Source organism: Cryptomeria japonica, chromosome 3 (assembly GCF_030272615.1).
Source record: "Cryptomeria japonica chromosome 3, Sugi_1.0, whole genome shotgun sequence".
Taxonomy (NCBI): Eukaryota; Viridiplantae; Streptophyta; class Pinopsida; order Cupressales; family Cupressaceae; genus Cryptomeria; species Cryptomeria japonica.
This window is the reverse complement of record NC_081407.1, coordinates 10,173,728-10,195,738: the sequence shown is the minus strand read 5'-3', so window position 1 is coordinate 10,195,738 and position 22,011 is coordinate 10,173,728. Positions and strand designations below refer to the sequence as shown.

The window sequence follows — 22,011 nt, the reverse complement described above, 5'->3', positions numbered from 1 at the left end:
GTTCAGAGAATTATACAAAAGCAAATAGGTTTGAGTCTTTGCTCATTGACGGTGGGAACATTTTATTAATCTTCAAAAACCAAATACAAGAGGTTACTTAATGTTGTTAACCCTTGAAAAGAAAAGATGAAATATATAAAGGTTTTACAATCTTGGTAAACCTTTCAACTACCCTCTATTTTGCATATGGGAGTACCACCAACAAGCAAAACCAGCTAACAAATTAAAATGTATTTTATTTATCAAAGGGGTTGTCTTTTATTCTAAATAAAAATGCATTCTCCTTTTACATTATTTATTCTAACTAAAGCTAAAGCTAAGGATTTCGTAGCAAGTCCTAACAGTATCCACTTTTTAAAAGTACAGAATGAGACCCAACATACTTTCTTAGGGAATCAGTTAGATATAAAATAATTTCAAAGAAAATGAAAATGTTAAATAAGGTTTGGTTGAACTCGTTGCTGATCTTGTTTAAAAAATATGCAAATTATGCTGGATAAATATATTGTTTCTAGTAACTAACAGGTCTAGACCAGTGAATTATATTTTCTTTGACAATGTAATTTTTTGTGATGGTTTGTTTCTTGCCATTATTTGGAATACTTTTGGTATTTTTTAGCTAAAAGATGGCTTGATGCATATTATCTGACTCGGTAATGTGCCTGTATTTAATAATTCCAAATAATAAAAATAGTGGAGAGAAGTACATGCTTAAAATTCACTTAAATTTTTTGTTTGGAATTTATGATAAAGTTTGTTGTTCATTCTTTTCCATAAATCGTATCGTTTCTGTGATATTGTTTAAAATGATCTGTTGTGCAATTATTTCTTATTTTTGACTGCTTATTTATCCAGTTTGGATTGGTGTACTTTCTAGGTTTTGATTCCTTGTAACTGTTGATTATAGTATTTGATTAGCTCTTTTTATTTTCTGAATTGGATTTAGTATTTTTGCATAACACATTTGGTTTTTGAAAGCTGGTGGATTCTGAAAAGCTCATAAGAAATGGCTATTGATGTGCAGTCAATTGTTGCCTCGTGCAGCAACTATTGTGAGACTCATAACGGAATACTTCAAGTGTTGTATATCTCCAGCCCTAAGAGTTAAGCTATATTGTAATGCGCGAAACCTACTTTTTTCAATGGGAGTTGGTAAGTCATTTTTTCAATCCCTCAAAACTGTTTCTAGTTTTTTTTTCTTATCTCATTTAACATTTTCTGAATTCTCATCTTCCATTAGGAACTGTAGTGTGATTGATGATTGATCACATTTTTTAGGGTAGTGCTGTTATGATTACATGCCATTTCTGTAAAGTTGCAGTGTAATGGTTTCTGTTTTTTTATTTGTGTGATTATAACAAGATTTTTCATCCAATTAGCAGCATAGAGTAAACAGGACATCATAAGCATCAAAACCCAGATAACTTTAATGCTGATCTATATGTCCTGTTTCTAGATGCACCATATGGAAGGTGGTCTTGAAGCTATAAGACAGTTGTCTGAAGCTGGTATCAAGTTTAAATTTTATTGTTTACTTGTCCTTGAAGACAAGGAGCATTTTGAGAAAAGACAAGCCACTTCTCTCCACTTTTTATATAACAATAAACATAAATGGTATAAACTAAGCAAATTTTAGATTCTAAATTTTTGATGACATATACTCAGTCTGTCATGTTCTTTTCAATATATGTAGGAATTTACAGTGAAGGCAGTATAACTGAAGGAAATAACGATAACAGTCAATTGGCCATTGATGCAAATGACTGCATGAAATAGCAAGTGGATAATATAATTCAACGATTTCATAACTTTGATGGTATATACATGAAATAAAATTAATTTGAATAATTTGGCTGCATAATCAAACTTAAACTAAAAGAGGGGTAAAAATTTATTCAATCAAAGAAAGAGATACAAAACAAGAAGGGCCACATGCCTAGCAGAGAAAAAATTACACAACTCTATCAGTTTCCACTAAGTGATCCAACAAATGAGACATTTCTGGAGCCCCCTATCCACTATATTCCAACCATGTCTATGATCAGAAGCCCATTTGGCCAAACAGTTTGCAACTCCATTCCACTTCCTAGGAAAGTGACTAAAAGTAACAAATTCCAAGGAGCTGCACAACCAAAGAATCTGCCTAATCAGCACGGCCGAGTCCCAGCTAACCTTGTCTAACTGTCGCTCATTCAGTAAAGTCACCACCACCTGAGAATTTGATTCACAAATAATCCGTTTCGAGCCAAGAACACAACTACGCTCCACTGCGTACAAAATGGCAAGAGCCTCAATTAGATTATTGGTATGAAAACCCTTATAAATTGAGAAAATAAATTGAATATCTCCAGAGCTATCACGGCCTAGCCCACCAATACCAACATGGCCAGGATTCCCTCGAGATGAACCATCAATGTTAAGTTTCAAACTTCTTGAGGAGGAGAGGACCAGTGGCCCTCCCTATTATTCCTCCGCAAAGGATGACATCTATTTCTCATGATCTACCAAGCACAGTGCCCCCCAGAAGAAGGAACACCTCCTTGAAGAGAAAAATTGAATCAATTACAAATATCAACATCCCTAAGATTCACACCCCCATCAAAGTCACACTTTGCCAAGACAGTTGTTAGGCGGCAAATAGGAATAATACTATTAGTTATGTTTTAATAATACTTTTGTAATGAGTCAGCCGTGTGGGTTCCCATGTTAGTGTTAGTTATGACGGTTGGTACCTTGGCCAACTGCCAAGTAGTATATGTTGCCATGTAAGGGAACCCCGACAGGAGTAATGATCATGTACTAAACTTTATGGAATGCAATAAAGGACATCTTTTTCTGCCATAATATCATGACTGTGATTCATGCTCTATGTACATTGAATTCTCTAGTTATATGTTTGCATACACTGAAACTCTTTGTTTGTTCCGTAAAGTTAGAACATATTCACCGTTGGGAGCAAACATTTTGGCACTATTGCCGATTTGAATTTCAGAGATCAATATGGCGGCAGGCGGTAACCACTAATGGGCAAACCATTCGAACAACAGTTGATAGTCATTGCAAGTGATACACACGAAGAGGTCACATAGGCGGAAGCACAGGAGGATTAACTAACGGAGGATTTGGTGGAACAGTGGGACATCTCCGTGGCTCAGTACGTGCAGAGGGAAGCTTGGGAGAGAGTGGTCCCTGAGGGCACGATACATGAGGAACTCATAGTAAATTCTACCGTATTTGATCTTCTTGGGAGCTTGACTAGACTTTTGGCATAGGATCTCATTGAACGGCAAGAGAAGACGGAAGAAATCGGTCGTGAACATCGTTGGCAACAAATCCTATTGCAGTACGAAGAATGGAGCCGTAGGGAAGAGGAAGAGAGGGATATGAGAAAACGTCGCACCCTTGGTAATTAATGCCTCTATGTCCCAACAAAGACCGACAACTTACTGGTATGAATGGAGAGGTAGGCGAGGGGTCGGTACGAAGATCCCTACGTATCAGAGAAGAAAACGAATGGAGACGACGACTGAGGGAGATTGCTGAAGGCCTGGAAAGTCCGGAAAGTCAGAACAAGAGTCAGAGTGTGATTCGGAGCTGTAGTCGGGAGAGACAAAAATCGTATACGTGGAACTAGTTGGTAGAGGTTGCGAGCAACCTACCACTGTTGAACGTAGCGGGGGAAGATCTCGCCAACCAGGCTGCTCACTCGACGTTGAGTGGAGAAACCGCAACTCAGTCTAAGAGCAATCCGACTGTGACGAAGAGGTCGTGCAGGACCTGCAGGGTGAGGTCACCGAACTCTTTGAAAATATTCCATATAGAACTAGAAATTTGTCTCTCGCGGAACAGTCAAAAATAGGAGGGTCAGAGCCAAAGACCCCAGGAAGGAGGGACTACAGAATCGAGGGTGAACAAGGTTCGAAGGACGCAACAGGTGGATACGTGGAAAGCTCGTGCGTGGATCAAAATGGTCCAATCTGGTTGTACGCGTACGGTACCTTCCAAGCAGCACACAACACCTTCTAGGCAAAAGCAATGGCAAACAACCAGAATACTCCAGAGAGACAGAAGCTTCCAAGATCCATGGGAGACAGGTCAGAGGACCCCATATGGCACTACAAAACATGCATAACCATTTGGGAGGCCAATGGCCAAGATGACTTGGATTACTGGTTGAAGGCATTTCCGACCACCCTTCGGGGGATTGCAATTGATTGGTATACCGACCTCGACGCCCAACACAAAACATGGAATTATTGGAAGAAAGCTTTCTAGGAGGAATTCAAACTCCTGCGGGATGACAATGAGATTGTGGCTGAGATCTACAATACCAAGCAAGGCAAAAGTGAAAGTGTTCGGGCTTACAATTGTAGGCTGAAGGAATTATTAAACAAAATGGAAAATCAACGAGTCGACGGATGAAGAAACGATGGTTCATGGAAGGACTTTGTTGACGTGTATTTTGTACACTATCAAACACAGAATAAAATACCCAAGGGTACCTTATCCTCTCTTGAGTAAAACCTCTGAATGCTGAAGATATTGCGAAAAAGGATCAATCAGGGTGACTTCAAGGTTCTTCGTTGTAGGATCTCTACGTGTGGATAAGCACCAGTGGTCGTTGTGAATGCTGTTTCTTCAAGGGGTCTTACGCACTTTAAAAGTTGATCCGTGTTGCTCTTACTTGACTGCAGGAACAGGATTTTTCCTAATGCTAACAAATTCTCAAAAAAAGGGCAAAAGATAGGGTTTTCAAGAGTTAAATTCTAATCTAATCCTAAGAATGACTCAATGTAGGCTAGACTTGGTAAGATTCTACCAATTTCAATATTGCCAAGGAATTACAACTCTATTGGAATTGATGCGATCTTCTAAGGTGATTAGTGATTTTCAAATCATCAAGAATTATAGATACTATCATAAAGATACATATCAATATTTCAATAACGATTGAAGTTTCAAGCAATCTCAATATCTCCAATTGACCACGCAAGGCATCCTTACAATCAGTAAGAAGCTAGTGGTTTGGAACGTGAATCTCACCAAAGATCAAGCACAACACTTAGTCCTTCAAACTTAAATACTACTTCGACTGAGAATGATTCAAGAAAGTAAACAACCATGAAGATAGCCACAAGAATTGCAATAAAACACCATAACTTCAATATTTTATTGATCTCAAAGCCAAAATAGACAACAATTGTTCGAAATTCTTTCTTCACTACTCAATCTTGCTACAAAATAACTTTCTTCTCTCCAAAGCTCTAACTATCTATCTCCTTAATATCTAATCTCTAATGACAAAATGAAAATGAGTGAGGGTATATATAGCATCCTCAATTACAATGAACGGTCCAGATCAAAAGAAGATCAACGGCTGAGATTCTGACACCTAAACCCTAATTAGGGTTTGTTATAAAAAGTTCCCCTTTTAGAGGAACATTATTAAATGCATAGCCAAATATTTAATTGGCACAAAAATCGAGGAAACATAGACCAATGACAATTAAGATGCCACATCATTCTATAACAACCGTTCTTCTAGAACCTTGTTCCCTTTCCAATGCTTTTTCTTAGCATATGCAACGAATCTGGACACAATTCCTTCAATCTCAGCAATAGGAATCTCGGGAAAATTCCTCATTCGCTCCTCCAAGTGGATAACCTGATCAAAGGCATTGAGAAGAGCCGTTTCCCATCCAGGTTTGAGTTCTTTGATCTTCTCAATCAGGAGCATAGTAGTGAACATTAGATCCCGTTGCTCATCTGTGATGACATTCTCATCTTTGCAAAAGATGACCTTGACTCTCTCTTCCAACTCTTGGAGGTCTACATCCGTCTCAACTTCGATCTTCCTGCCGAGAATGGTACATAACACTTCAAACACCCTATCTTGAATTGGATGGATGACACCTTCAACTTGATTCCATTTGGTGCTGATGTCCTCGAAAAGAACCTCTTTCATCTGGAGTAGAGTTGACCATTGAAGTAAATTATGAGCTCCTCCATCCATTATCTTTTCTTGTTCTAGGATCTTCCTTGGTGTTTGCCTGATTACTTGTAGAACAGGAATGATAACATCTCTAGTGTGAGCGAAAGTGGCTACAGTTATCATTAGGTTGTGGACGATCTCAAGGACCTGGATAGCTCAGTGGATTGTCTTCATCATTCTTGTTGAAAATTCAACAGCCACTGTGTGGGATTTGTCAATCCAAGAGCTCATAAGCTGAACCAAGCTCTTGACTCTTTCTGCCTCACCAACTGATTCGAGGGGAATTGCTTGCACAGGAGATACTGCCGGATCCTGACATCCCAAGGGCTGATTGAGATGACTAAAGTAGCCTCTCCAAGCACCGACTTCTCTCTCAAGCTTTCTATTCTTTTCCATTTCTTCTTTAAGCTTGTCTTTAAGTGCTTCAAATGAATCGGTTGCCTCATCCAGTGCCTGTTCAGTAGAGAGGGAACCAAGCTCAAATGTTTCTACATCATACTCATCTGCAAGGATTTCACCTTCATACTTGTCCACTACTGGTGTAGCTATCTGCAATTTCTTGGATCCTGTCTCATCTGTGATCACCTTGGACATCTTGGTGGCCTTCTTCTTCTCCGTTACCTCTTGAGAATTTCCTATAAGACTCTCTAAGTCAATCACATCCTCTTCATCCTCAATCACAATCACCTTCGTCAGTCTGTCTTTTAACCAATCCGGAATGGCGGATCTTGTCTCTCTAACTTGTATTTCCTTAAGCAATGGTTCATTTTCTCGGAGAGGGGATGTTGCTTCATCATCATTCTTCTCTTCATGTAGCTCATTAACTTGGGGAGATTGACTTGATGAATGCTGAGGTGTCTGCCCCTGTCCTGAGCTTGATCGGCTACTCTGTAAACTTTGCATTTCCTGATGAAATCTAAAGGTAATCTGGAATGCATCTTTCTTTTCACTTCTAAATCACTTGAGAGATTCATCCAAAAGTCTTCTACCTGAAATTCGTGCTTGTACTTCTTGCCAACTGTCTCCTCCATATAACCATGAGGATCGAAATTCTCCCTCGAGGCAAAGAATGTGAATGAATATAAAGCCAATTCCTTCTCTGCATCTTCCGAGGCTTGAGTATTAGGACATACCTCAACTGAATTCCCCAATATGATTGGCACGGGAACTCCATTTCCATGCTTGTGTCTGAATGTCTTTGCATAAGCTGCTAACTGTCTGGTCACCTCAAGTAGCACTATCCTGTCTGTCGGATACCTTGGCAACATGTAGGGAGGTGAAGGACACCCATGAATTTTGATATATGTAAACTTTTGAAACTGGATGAACCATTCACCATGCTTCTTCACAAGTTCTTGTGCATCCAGAGATAGTCGATTATGAATCCCACCTTGCAATATCCTAGTGATGTTCATCATGAAGGTGTCATTGACTAACTTGTAGTCACCTCTAGGAGGATGATGCAAATGAACATAAGAGACAAACTCTCACTTCTCCGGGTCCTTTTCCGATCACTCCTCTGTGAGGTAGCCCTGCATATTCGAAACTCCTGATCAAGGCATATATGACATATGAGCTCATGTGGAACGACTTGGTAGGTCTTAGTCTTCTCAACTGCACATCCAGTTTATTGCTAATAATCCTGGCCCAATGAATCGTTCCTTTTCCTTGGACTATCACTTGGATGAAGAAGAACATCCACTTTTCGAAGTAGAAAGCCTGAGGAGCCCCTGTAACTCGATTGAGCAAAGTTATTAAATCTCTGTACACCTCCTGGAAGTCGATCCTATGTGGTGTGTTGGGAATCTTGCTCAGGCGAGGACGACTTTTGAGCAACCAATTCTTATTGATGAGATTCAAGCAAGTGTCGGGATCATCTTCATACATTGACCTGGATCCTTCTAGGCTTTTGTAAATCATATCTTTATGCTCTGGAAGATGGAGAGCCTCACTTATAGCCTCCTCTGCAAGGTAAGCCAAAGTGTTTCCTTCCTTGGATACGATCGATCTCGATTGTGAGTCATAATGGTGGGCACACTCGATCATCAGCTCATGACACTGGACTGCTGGGGGGGAACCGGCCTCCTTGATGATGCCACTTTCAATTATTCTCTTTGCGACAGGTGATGGTTTGCCAATGTAGGGGACCTCTCAAAACTTCTTCATACTGAAGTTTCCCAAGTTGGTATCTCCGATATTGCTCCATTTGGACACGATCTTGGTCTCCAATTCCTCATTTTTCTGATCTTCCTTCATGAGAGCCGGGCGACTAGTAGATGCTCCTGCCTTTGGAGTCGCCATCTTGACACCTACATAACATTTCACAATGAGTAATATATCTTGAAGTGTAGAAATATAAAGTAGAAAGGAAGATTTAAGATTTTAATTAGGAAACTTAATGATAAATCTTGAGTTATCATTTCCTAATTAACTATACAATACTTGGAATTTTCAAAATCAAAGTTCAAAATTCAAATCTTCAACAAGGGTGTCAAGATGATTTCGCCATACCTCCTCTTGAGTATTAAAACTCTAAGAAATGATGCAAAAATAGATGAATTTCGCTAGGCAAAATGTAGATCAAAGTTCTCCCTTGAATAAAAATGCGCCTCCTTTAGTCTTCACAAGAATCAACTCCACTTCCTTCTAGTCTCCAACACTTGAAATAAATTCGTTCCAAATAGACCAGATTTCGCACCTCCTTCTTGCTCTCCAAATTCGCACTTGAAGCAATGAGTGAATGATTTGAATTGTGAAAAAAAAATACCTCCAATATATAGAGCGCCCACCCCTTTGCTCCCTCTAGGCCGACTTGGCAAAAAGAGGTTAAAAAATAAATAAAATTGTAAAAAGGAGGGGCCGACTTGATAAAATAAATAGAAATAAGACCTTAAGCGCTCCATATTTAATTTTAATTTCATAAAAATTAATTTTAAATGCCTTCACAATAAGAGTTCGATTTTTTTAAGACTCGAAATTAATTTGTTAAATGCCAATACGTCTTTTATTAAATGCCAATTTAATTTTAATTAATTTCTTTTTCAAAGGCTTCGAAATTTTGAGGAATTTGGGAATATCAATGCTCAAATATGGTAAAATAAAGAATGCTACTAACTTCGCTTTGGACCCTTGGCAAGGGTCAAGAGCGATTTCAATTTAGGTCTTGCATACCTCATTTCTCTTGTCCAAAACTTCATCTAGGAATTTAAATGGCATTTTTAATTGGAGTTTTGAGTTTGATTTCACTTGATCTCTAGGAGGAAAGTGCTATTAGGATTTTTTCGCCCTGGACCCTTAGAGAGGGTCAGGAGCGATTTTTTACTTTTGCTCTTAATCCTTCATCTTGTAATTGTCAACTCACCTTGTGGGATAAGCAATGATCTCCTTCACTCGTTCCATGCATGCTTGATTTGCTTTTGCAATGCAAAATAAGGATATCAAAGATTTTCGCTCTGGGCCTCCAGTGAAGGTCAGGAGCGACTTTTGCAATTTAGGCCAGGATCATCAAGCTTTGGAGGTAAATCCTTGTTCATCACGTTTTGGAGGACCTTTCCACCTTAGCACAACCTTGCCTTAGCACGATCTTGAAGGGAAGTTGTTGGTTTTGCAAATTTCGCCCTAGGCCTTCAAAGAGGGTCAGAAGCGAATTTGAGTCTTTTGCACAAATTCTTGATCATTCCAACTTCAAATTACTCTTAAGGCGTAGAACATCGTTCTCCACTCCCTTTTGAGTCTTGGAAACAAAAATACCATCTCGAAATACAAGGGAAGTGAGAGCTCTTGGAAATTTCGCCCTGGACCCTTGGAGAGGGTCAAGAGCGATTTTCCTTATTGTCCTCAACATTTGCAATCTTAGCTTCTCAATTCCACCTCAAGGCATTTCAAACATCGTTTCAAACTTGCATCTAGGCTTAGCTTCATTTAATTTTGGAGGAAAAGGTTGGATATTAGGTTTTTCGCCCTGGGCCTTCAGTGAAGTTCAGGAGCGATTTTGCAAATTCAAGTTTATCCATCTTTTGCTAGCCCTCCAAATTATCTTCAATGGTCAAAACACACCCTTCTTTACTCATTCAAGCAAGATTTTGTCTTAATTCTTCAAAGAAAGGAGAGAAACTTAGAAATTTGCCCTGGACCTTCAGAGAGGGTCAGGAGCGACTTTTCAAACCTGGCTTGATTGCCTCCTTGTTGATCGTCCAAATTATATTCAATGGGTAAAACACACTTGCTTTCATCTATTCCAATCATAAAAAATCACTTTGACCTAGCAAGAAATGTGCCTTTTGAAAATTTCGCTCTGGACCTTCAGAGAGGGTCAGGAGCGATTTTTGCCTTCTAGACCAAAATGCTTCACTTTTCGCCATGAAATGTCCTTGCTAGGGAATATTTCATCTTGTTTCACGCCATGAACAAAAGTTCATGTCCAAGAAAGGTCTAAGAATGTGCATATAAAGAATTTCGCTCTAGACCTTTAAAGAGGGTCAGGAGCGAAATTACTCTTCTTGGGCAAAACTCCATCATTTCATTATCTTCAATCAAGTCTGGATGCTTTATCATGTTCATTTCGTCCTCCACCATGCCTTTGATATCTCAATTTGACCAAACAAGGTCAGGAATGACTCTAATAAGCTTTTTCGCCCTGGACCTTCAGAGAGGGTCAGGAGCGATTTTGATGATTCCAACAAGATCCTTCATCATCTCAAGTTAAAATTCCTTCAAGTGGATGGAGAAAGTCATTGATTTTCCACTCATGCCCAACACTTGGTCCTTTTTCACTATAAGATGAGGGAAATCAAAATTTCGCCCTGGGCCCTCAGTAAGGGACAGGAGCGAATTTTCCCTTAGCCTTCAAAATTCATCACTTTCCATGCCTTCAAATCTTCAAAAGCATCAAGTCACGTCCAATCATCCCTCCTGGAGACCCTGCACAAAACAAATTAGAAAAGTTAGTGACAAATATGCCTTAAATAACATTTTCGCCCTGGACCTTCAGAGAGGGTCAGGAGCGATTTCACCCTTTCTGGCTAAACTATTCAAAATTTAAGTCTCCAATCACTTGACAAAGCAGAGTTAGGTCATTCTCAAGGCCAGGAAGCAGTTAGCAAGCCTTCTCAAAACAGGAATTTGTGTTTTAGGATGAAGTTCGCCCTGGACCTTCAGAGAGGGTCAGGAGCAACTTCTCTATTTCAGGTATCATTTTGTTTTCAAAAAAAAAAAATTTCAAAACTTCCCCAGGCAAGAACACACAATTCCACCCTCGAAAATGTTAACACTTAGTCAAAATTGGATTTTACCCTAAAAACCCTGAATCTAGACTTAACCTGAGACCTATTTGACTCCCCTGACAGGCTTACCTTATTTCAACAATCTCAATTCTCGGGAGGACGCTTAACAACTTTCAAAATTTGACTGGACTCGGCTTGAATAACATCAAAAGAAACCCCTAAGGTTTAGCCCTAGCCCAGACAGACAACTCACTCACTCAAAACCCTAAAAGCAGAGAGAAGAACAAGCAAAAAAAAGAGGGGGTCACCATTCTAATGGGGCGATGTGTGAAATGGTCACAACAGACTTGTACCATCTCTCAAAAGAAAGATAAAGGTGGTCCCTCCATCCTCTTATGATGAAGCCTATAATAGAGCAATGGATATTGAGAGTGAGAATAAAACATCGAAGGGAAAGAGGAGGGCAAGTGATGATGATAGTACAAATGGAAGTAGCGACAGAGAATCCAAAACCGTACAAGCCCTCCGGAGGGACATGATACGGATGAAGGAATTGAAGGCCGACAAGGAGAATGGCGAAGAGGGTAAAGAACTCTGGTGTATAGACTGCAAGGCAAAAGGTCGCACTAAGGGAACATGCACACGGAAATCCTTTTGCGACATTTGTCAAGTGCTAGGACATTTCATCAAGGAATGCCTGTACAATCTAAGAACATAGAGCACACAAGTACTCACCCAACCGAAGCAAACCACTCCGCCAACCACACCACCCAAACCAACAAACTATGATGCTTCGCCAGGGGGATATCGCAACAATCAGCGAGGGAATAATTGGTCCAATACCAACACGCCAAGGAGTAAAATCCAGTATGACACAAAAGGGCGACCTATGATTCAATCTCGCAAATGTAATGAATGGGAGCACTTTGCTCGGGAGTGTCAGAACGGGAACAATAATGGAACTTTGTTGTGCAAGTGGTGTGGCCCTAGGAACCATGAGGACACTGACTGCCCAAAACAAAATGGGGTGAATATGCTGGACATCAAGGAGCTAGACGAGGAGGTACTGGCAATTACAAGATTGCAGAGCAAAAAGGCTGTGTACCTTGATCCTTGTACAGAGAAATAGACTCTGAGAGGCAAAGGCTGATGTTGAACGATCGATGGCGGAGGAATGGGGAGCGTCACATGAGGCTGCCAGTACTCCACTTCGACCAGGGTCTGAGCAAACCATAATCAAACAGATGTTGCAAGCCACCGTACCTGTATGGGTATCTAATCTTTTGCAAACAATGCCACAATTGAGGACGGCTCTTACAAAAGTGGTTGGTGAAAACACCGTCGACCAAGAACAGCCTCAGATGGCAACAAAACCATCTGGCACGGACCCCATGATGGAACCACCTGGCATGTCTACCACGAACCCCATGCTGCTCACTATGAGTATCGGTCGAAAGCTAGTCGTGATGGAAATGGAGATAATGGGACAGAAGTTGACGAACACAATCGTGATTGGTGGCTCCGTTGTGAACGTATTGCCAAAGGAGACATGGAGGGCTCTGGGCAAACCAACCCTCTGGCCACCAACATTCCACTTTGTTGGTGCAGACCAACACGGCATCATGCCCCTTGGAACACTCATGGCACACAACATTTCTTTCTTGACTTCATGGTCATCCCATTGGAGAGGAAAGCGTACGATGCTCTCCTTGGAAGGGGTTGGCTGATTATGGCCAAGACAAATCACAACTGGAAGAGAAATACACTCTCCATCGAGAACGAAGGCCGCAAGTATGTGATTGACCTGTGAAAACAGGCGTTAAGCGAGGAATTGGCGTAATATGATTCTGATTCGGATGACACGCATAATTGGGAGTGGGGATCACAAGATGGCAAGAAAAAGATGGAACCCAACAATGAACAGGTATTAGAGTTGGAGGGATGTCCGGAGGACGAAACTAGTTCCCTGGCTGGACTCTTCCATTGGTAGATGGAAGACTACGAAGTGTTTCACCCTTATTGCCACATGCTACAGATATATGAGATTGAGGAGTCGGGTGATGGTACGGAGAATACAACCTGTTCTCCGGAGTACGGGGGTTACCGTGAGGGTGTCTCACAGGGGGATGCTACACCTACGCATCGGTTTGAACGGGATAGAGCCATCAAGTACGAAGAATCCAATGTGAAGAAAGTCAATTTGGGGAGCAATGACAATCCAAAGGTGATCTTGGTCGGGGATGATTGGAACCCTGTACAAAAAGCAACAACATTTAAAATTTTTCTGAAATACAAGGATGTGTTCGCATGGACGTACAGAGACTTGAAGGGAATACCTCCAGAACTATGCGTACTTAGAATACCCCTCGTACCTGGTGCCCAACCCGTACGGAGAAGGCCGTACAAAATGAATAAGTATTACGCGACAAAGATGAATGAAGAAATTGAGAAGTTTCTAGAGCTTGGCATCATCTTTAAGGTTGAAACCAACAATTGGGTCTCACCAATCGTTATCTCCCCGAAGAAGGAAGCAAATCAGATTAGGAATGTGTGGATTTTCGTTGCCTAAATGCCGTAACCATTAAAGATCCCTTCCCAATCTTGTTCACGGACAACATCTTGGAGGAGGTGGCAGGCCATGAGATATATGCAATTTTGGACGGATTTTCTGGATATAATTGGATTAGCATTGCAGAGGAAGACAAGCTGAAAACAACATTCATAGTGGAGGACGGAGTGTATGCGTACAATCGGATGCCCTTTGCCCTGTGTAATGTTCCGACCACCTTCCAGTAGATCATATTGCACATTTTTGACGGGATGTCGGTTGGAAGTTTCAAGGCATTCCTCAATGACTGGTCTATCTATAGTAAGCAGAAAATCCATTTGAATGCACTGGGGGGCCAGGGGCAAAGTTTAAAAACTCGGACTCGCAACAGACTCGGCAAACCAAAAATTTGGACTCGGACTCGGACTCGTGAAAGATTCATGAAAGACTCAGCAAAAAAAAACCGTAGTTTTACAAAAAAAACATAAAGAAATTAATGCATTTAGAGAACATAAGAGCCATAATTAAAACATTACATGTCATATGATCTACAAACACGCAATATTTGAAATTTCATCATTCATACTCATAGTTTCAACTCTAAAATGTATAATAGCAGCATAAGTTTATAAATGTTCACAAAATTACATATAATGATATGTCCAACTCCAAATGTGAAAAACAACAATGAACAAACCAAAGAGAAGACTACATCTTCCTCTTTGTATTTCTCCTAATATAGCTCAATTTTTCAGACCTTGAGCTAGAAGTAGTAGCAGTGGTGTTGTGGTATCTAAATGGTGAGATGATTCTTCTTCAAAGTCAAAGTCCTCATCCTCGTCCTCATCTTCGTCCTCTCGAGAATTGAGCTTGACGGAGATGAGTATCGGTCGAAAGCTAGTCGTGGTGGAAATGTGCTGCTCCTCTCTTTATTTCTGCAATTTCTTCTTCTATAAGCAGGACATCGTCACCATCATTTTGTTCATTCACGGTCCAATCACCATATGGATCAATTTCATCCAAGTCAATGGCCTCATGTGAAACACCCTCCACCTGTCTAACTCGAAGGCGAAGGTTGTACCGAACGAAGACTAGATTATTGAGCCGTTTTTGTGTCAATCTATTTCTCTTCTTTGTGTGAATGCTCTCAAATACACTCCAATTTTGTTCACACCCAGAAGCACTGCTTGGCTGAGACAAAACACAGACGGCTATCTTTTGAAGATTAGGCATGCCAGCACCATAATTCTCCCACCATAAATCTACAAAAAACATTTAGAAATATTAGAATTGAGAAAAAAATGTAACAATCAAGTTTGTAGGTTTTTTCTTGCACTATTGAACTAAGTTACTAAATTTTTTACCTGGTTGTTGTTTTCCTCTCCTATCAATTGCTAGTTGTGATGAGAAGAGTCTCCCCTCTGCACTTTTGTAGATCTTGAACAATGATCATTTCCAAATTCAGAAATAGATAGTCAAAGTGTCAAACTCAAATTCAATAATGAACATTTCCGAATTCATAAATAAAGATAGAGCAATTGCAAATGTCAAATCTCACCTCCAACTCATCAAGAACCTTGTCTCTCAACTCAGGATCAGGTGCCATGTTATCAATGCATGTAATAACACCTGCCATGACCTCCTTATCAGCCCTAAATGAATCAGAGAGGTAGAATTTTGGGTTCAAAAAGTAGGCGAAGGCATGTATCGATTGGTGGAGTTGGTTTGTCCACCTACGATCAATGATGCACCAAAGGATTTCACATTTTCTTGTATTTCCATGATAGTAATGTGAAATGGCCTCTTTGGCCCTATCCATGGCCTCATAAATGAAACCCATTGGCATGCCCTCTCCATCCACCATATGAAGAACCCTTACCAAAGGTCCTGTCACCTAAAAATATGAAAACAAATTTTAAATTAGTACAAAATTAACCCCTAAAAAATAAAATCAGCAAATAGACAAGATTGTATAAAGTTTACTTTTGTGTTTGTTACTTACCGCAGTCAACTCCTCTCCACTTTTGGTGAACCCTTCATCAAAAACAATGCTCACAATCTTCTCTACTTCAGGTCTTTTGGAGTATGTAGACCCCAACCAAGCATCTGACACAAACATTTGCTTAAGATGAGGAATGTCACTAAGAATGCTCTGCAAAGTGATGAAGTGGCTAGCAAATCGTGTCACTTCAGGTCGCTCAAGGTCCTTGCCATTTGTGTGTTTTCTCATCAAAGCAAGCACCCAAGTATGGTTGTAGATGAATTTGGTGACACTTCTTGCATCTTCAACCACCTTTTTCACCCATCCAATCTTCCCAATGTCCTCTAGCATCAAGTCCAAGCAATGTGCAGCACAAGGACTCCATGTAATCGTAGGATACCTCTCCATAAGCATTCTACCTACAGATACATATGCAGCTGCATTGTTCGTGATAATTTGGACAACATTCTCAACTCCAACTTCCTGAACCACCCCATCCAACAGATTACACAAAGTCTCTACATTTTTTATTTCATTTGAGGCATCAATAGACTTTATGAATACCATTGCACCATTTGAAGCCACCAAGAAGTTGAGAAGAGCCCTATTCCATCCATCTGTCCATCCATTAGATAAAATGCTGCATCCTTTTCTCTTCCAATACCTTTTTTGATCATCAACCACACCTTGTGTATTTTTTACAACTTTCTCTAGCAATGGCCCACTGAAGTCATAACCTGTTGGGGCCTTAAACCCCTTACTCGCAACTGTTAATGCATTAACAAAACCTTCCCAATATAAATTGTTTGCTGCATTGAAAGATAGATTATTGTAAAACCAAAAGTTTGAAGCTGCTATCCATGCTTGTTCATGCTTCTCTCTATTCCATCTTGTACCTTCAAGTGAAGGTTGTGCATTTGGAACATTGCGTGGTACAAAAAAATTAGGGTCTGATCTAACAGGAGTGCCACTAGCCTCACCCTCATTGTCACCAAAAGATGAAAGTGACTGACGACCACGAGTGTGACCAATGGGACCCGAAGTGGACAATGTGGGATTCATTGTAGCCGCCAATCCTTCTTTTGTTTTTTGCCTTTCTTCCTTTTGCATATCATTCTTAGCAAGAATGGCCTTCATCTCTCTAATAATCTCAGGAGTTGATTTGGGGCATGCCTCCACACCATATCCAGGTATTTGTGCAAGGTGGTATTTTAATCTATTGATTCCACCCGTCATCCATTTTGTACATTCGGTGCAAGTGACCTCCCCTTTTTTGCTTCCGGGAATCCCATATTTCCATGCTTTATCTCTTTGTCTTCCTAACCTTGGGGTTGCCCTTGGAGTTGAACTTGTCATTGCTAAAATCAGCAGGGTTTTCTGGAAAATCAACAAAAAAAATGGCAATGAATCATTTGGGAAAAATAGCATTCAAAACCAAGAAAAAAATGAGGAAATAACTTAGGAAAGGAAATAGAAAAAAATTTGGCAGCATATCCCCTTGTTTTTCAAGATTTTTTTGGTTTTCAAAACATTGAAATGATTCAAATGAAAAAAAAAGAAAGAGAAAAAATCCTTACCTAGATCTCTTTTGCTGATTTTATCTTCTTCCCTCTCCTCCTTCAAACCCTACAAACCTGCTATAACCAATAAACAATGCCAAATGAGTTGCAAAATTTTTTAAAAAGTGAGTTTTATCTGTTTTCGGACGTGTTATTTGGGTTGCGCGAGTCCTTGCGAAAGACTCGTGGACTCGCTTGGCGAGTCGACTAGTGGCTCCCAAGGACTCGTGAGTCCGTGGCAAGCCCACGATTTTTTAAACTATGCCTGGGGGAGTGCATGGAGAGATGTCGGTGGGCCCGACTGGCCCCGAATCCCAAGAAATGTCGATTCATGGTACCACAAGGTAAGCTACTGGGGCACATTGTGTGCAAGGAAGGGTTGAAGAGGGACAAGTATAGGAGGTTTATCAAGAGTTTTGGGCAAGTATCCTACCCATTGGACAAGCTGATGAGGAAAGGTGAACTATTCAAGTGGGGGACGAAGCAAGAAAAAGCCTTCAAGGAGTTAAAATCCGGTCTGGCGAGTGCACCAATCCTAGCGTACCCTACCTGGGACAAGGAGTTCCACGTTCACGTGGATGCCTCCAACTATGCCAATGGTGCCACTCTGGCACAAGTAGGAGTGCAGGGTTATTTTCTTTGCCAGTCAAGTGCTTTCTAAGGCTGAATGAAATTGTAGCATGACAAAAAGGGAGGCACTTGGGATGGTGTGCTTCGTATAGAAGTTCTGCCACTACCTCCTTGCGACACCATTCACTTTTTATGTAGACCATCAGGTCTTGATGTATTTGGTAAATAAGCCAATAATCATGGGATGGGTAAGCTAATGGTTGTTATTACTTCAGGAGTTCACCTTCACCATTGTAGTACGGCCCCAATAGAGTCATGTAATTGCTGACCAACTGTCAAGGATCAAATCGGGAGAACCCGCACAAGGAGTAAATGAGGACTTTTTGGACGCTCACACGGAACTTGCTCCAAATAGTCGTACTACCTCCATGGTACGCGAGCATTGGCAAGTACCTATCCACCGCGACATTCCCACGAGACATGCCCTCAAGGGAGCGACGTAAGTTGGCGTTAAAGAGCAAAACCTTCCAGTTGATCAATGGCCTACTGTATAAGATGGGAGCTGACCAGATCCTGTTCAGATGTGTGATCGAGGAGGAAATCCCGAGTGTACTAAAGGAAGTTCATGACGGACTTGCGGTGAGGCATATGGCACCTGATGCCTACCTCACGGAAAGTAGTATTGGCAGGGTTGTAGTGGCCAACCCTGCATAATGATGCACGAGAATGGGTTGTGGGATGTGATACATGTTAGCGTATGGGGAAACCACTGAAGTGAGATTTCGTGCCCTTATTTCCCTCTCAGCCGCAAGAACTGTTTGAAAGATGGGGATTGGATTTTGTAGGGCCTCTCAAGGTGAGCAATATGCATAGATGTCGGTACATTGTTGTGGCCACAAAATATCTCACCAAGTGGGCCGAAGCGAGAGCTCTCCCAGATAACGTTGTCGTGAGTACGGCAAGGTTCCTGTACGAGCAAATTGTGACCAGGTTCAGGATTCCAATTCAGATTATAAGTGATCGAGGAGTTCACTTTGTTAACCAAGTCATTCGAATGATGACGACAGAATTGAAAATCTTTCACAATCTATCCAGTCCGTACTATCCTCGAGCAAATGGTCAAGCGGAAGCTAGAAACAAGATACTCGTCTCCATCATTTATGTCATGTGGAGTGGAACAGGAAGATTGGGAAGAGCGTCTTCCCGCGGTACTCTGGGCATATCGTACAACATACAAGGTGACGACGGGTCACACCACGTTCCAACTTATGTACGACCAGGAAGCCGTGGTGCCTGTGGAGTACATCATACCAAGCTTAAGAATTGTAGTAGACAATCGGCTCAGGAATGAGGAAAATTTGAATGACCGTCTTATGAACCTCATGAAGTTATATGAATGACGAATGATGGCGCAGTGGGCGACGGAAGTGGCCCAACATTGATGGAAGCACTGGCAAGACAAACATCTTCGGCAGACGAACTTCCGTCCTGGACAGTTGGTTCTGAAGTATAATGGCCGCAACGAACTTCAACCTGGTAAGTTCAAAGTTTGTTGGTTGGGGCCCTATAAAATCAGAGAAGTGGGGAAGAATGGAGCAGTAAAACTTTCCACCCTGGATGATAACCCAATACGCAACCCTGTAAACGGCTCAAAGTTGAAACAGTATTGGAAATGGGATAAACCAGTCGTATCAATCAACATGCTGGGTAGGCAACGAAGGGGGACTGGACCATTGGAAGAAGTAAGGAAGTAGAAGATCCTATGGTCTCTGCAGAGCCTTACAGACATGATGAAGATTGGGCCAAACCACTCACGTTCATAGAGGAAAGGTTGGTGCCGAAGCAAGTCGAAGACATTGCAGTGCCTCAAATTCATAAGCACCTTACGAATGCATATTTTTATTTTGGTGACCCAGCCGTGTGGATACGGCTCACCAGACAATAGAGAAAAAGGGTCCCATATGAAGGACCTCGCGAAGGTTACATTACATATGATATTGACGAGGAAGCAGAAGCCAAAAGGAAGGAGGAGCTTACCGAGAAGGCGGAAGAGCCAGTTGACTTGGAAGAAGAAATAGACCTGGAGGAGTACAGTGCAACTCTAGGACCATGTTTGAAAATGGGGTACTAAAGGCTGAAGATTTGTTTGTGATAGCATCACGTCCTGGCAAGTAGGAAGCAGGCCCCAATTTACTCTACTGGGTAATCCCTAACCCTGCGGGCCCACCTTAGGTGGATGGCGAGAAGGTGACATGGTACCAACAGTACAAGGGAAGGTATGTAGATGGATGCTATAAAGGAGTGGGTACGACACCACTACTTGATAAAATTTGGGACCTGGAATATGTGGGCACGTGTTGCTTTGGGGAATGCTATAGGAGACCACCGTACGTATGTGCATGGCTTCACGACTCGGAGATAAGAGTGAGACCTCAGGGAGATCCCACTGGGGAAATAAGAAAAATGGAGGATTTGGAGAATGAAACTGATTCTCAAGGACCAAGCATAAAGATGAAGGAGAATTTGGCAATAAGGTAAAACTGACGAAAGGAGTGAAATGATGGGCACAAAAAGCCAAGTCGTATAAACTAAAAAAGACAGTAAGGGCTCAGAAAGACAAGGTGGTACACTTTGGCACACAAAAAATCGACGGAAAAAATACCTGGAGGAAGCAAGCTGGCAAGTACCACGGTAAATTGAAGGTACGAAAGCTAAAATTAAAAAGCTCTTGCCAAGTGAAAATATTAAAAGAATATTTTAAAAGAAAAATATTAAAAATAGAAATCAAAGGGGAAATATTATAAGGTTGGTAAAGGAAAAATTATGTGGTGAAAAAAAGTATTTAATAAAAAATTAAAGAAGTATGCCCTAACCCTAAAACTGGAGGAATATTATAAATGCTTGTACATGGCCAAGTCAAGCATATCGAATAGGCCAGAAGTCTTGGAAAGTGCAAGAGCGAAGTGAGGTTTGTATAGATCCGTACGAACAAGGGAAGCACGATTGTACCGACCCGTACAAGGAGTAGAGGAGGGTGTACAGATTGAGCAAAAGTAGATTCGTCAGGCACAAAGAAAGTAGGGATTGTCGTATGAGTGCGTACGAAAGTTGGACGGCGGCAACTGGGGGTTGGACGAGTTCGTACAGACAGTACAGGTGCGAAAGGCAAAATCGTACATTCCCATACTCTCAAACGACATTTCGGAAATTGTGCATAGGAAGAGGGATTCTTACGGACCCATACCCACCAGCAATCTTGGCTGGAAGGTGTCGTACAGACCCGTACACGTTGTAAATCTTGGCACGAGGGTATCAAAGGGACCGTACAGGATTATCTGCAGATAGGGGGAAACTCAATTGGTACGGAAATTATAAAAATCTGTACAAGGATCACAAGCAAAAAAAATTGGTACGAATGGGGAAATCCTTACACGACCAGCTCACAACCATATGGCAATTGTACGGTGTGGAGGAAGGACATCCGTACGGTCAAAGAGAAGGGACCTTGTACAGCATAGAACGAGCAAATCCGTACAACCAAGAACTTTGTACCAGTCGTCAAGGCCTCTACAGCAAAATTAAGCACATCCGTATGGCATTGCAAGAAATCCGTACAGAGATAATCCAGGAGTAAAGTTTGTACGGCACCAGTTCACACCCTCAGCCAAGTCCATGTGGCCAAGGAAGGACAATTTCGGTGTTTGACAACACGTGGCACAATTCAGTTGATTGCGGAAATGGTTGGGGTAATTTTCTGAATAGGGAAAGTGTACATCTGGGAGATGAGTTGAACGACCATATAGAACCAAGGCTTATAAAAATTGATCGAAGTATGACACGGATGAGTTTTGGAAACCCCAGCGACGGAAGCAACGTGATACACACAGGAATCATGGCCACAACAGGAAGAAGCAAGGGAAAAAAGGTTCGGGCACGAGTGCAAAGAGATGAGCTTGTGACTGTACAGTCCCTGACATGGGAAGGCTTGAATGGCAACGATGGCAGAGCATGGTGGGATGAGATAGATGATGCCTATGTCATCAAGAAAAAATTGATAACAGTAGGGGTCGATAAAATTTTGGCCATGCCCGTCTTCAACATCAAAGACTTTGAACCTATTCTGAAGGGAATGGTGGTGG

The 22,011-nt window shown here is 41.3% G+C and overlaps 1 protein-coding gene across 1 annotated transcript in view; it reads left to right on the top strand.

Annotated features, from left to right (window-relative positions):
• The window catches only part of LOC131065639 (uncharacterized), a 227,542-nt gene that overhangs the window by 173,000 nt on the left and 32,531 nt on the right, over positions 1-22,011 (top strand). The window contains exon 10 of the mRNA XM_058000206.2: positions 1,025-1,152. Within this exon, the coding sequence (XP_057856189.2) occupies positions 1,025-1,152 (128 nt within the window). The remainder of the gene's footprint in view (positions 1-1,024; positions 1,153-22,011) is intronic.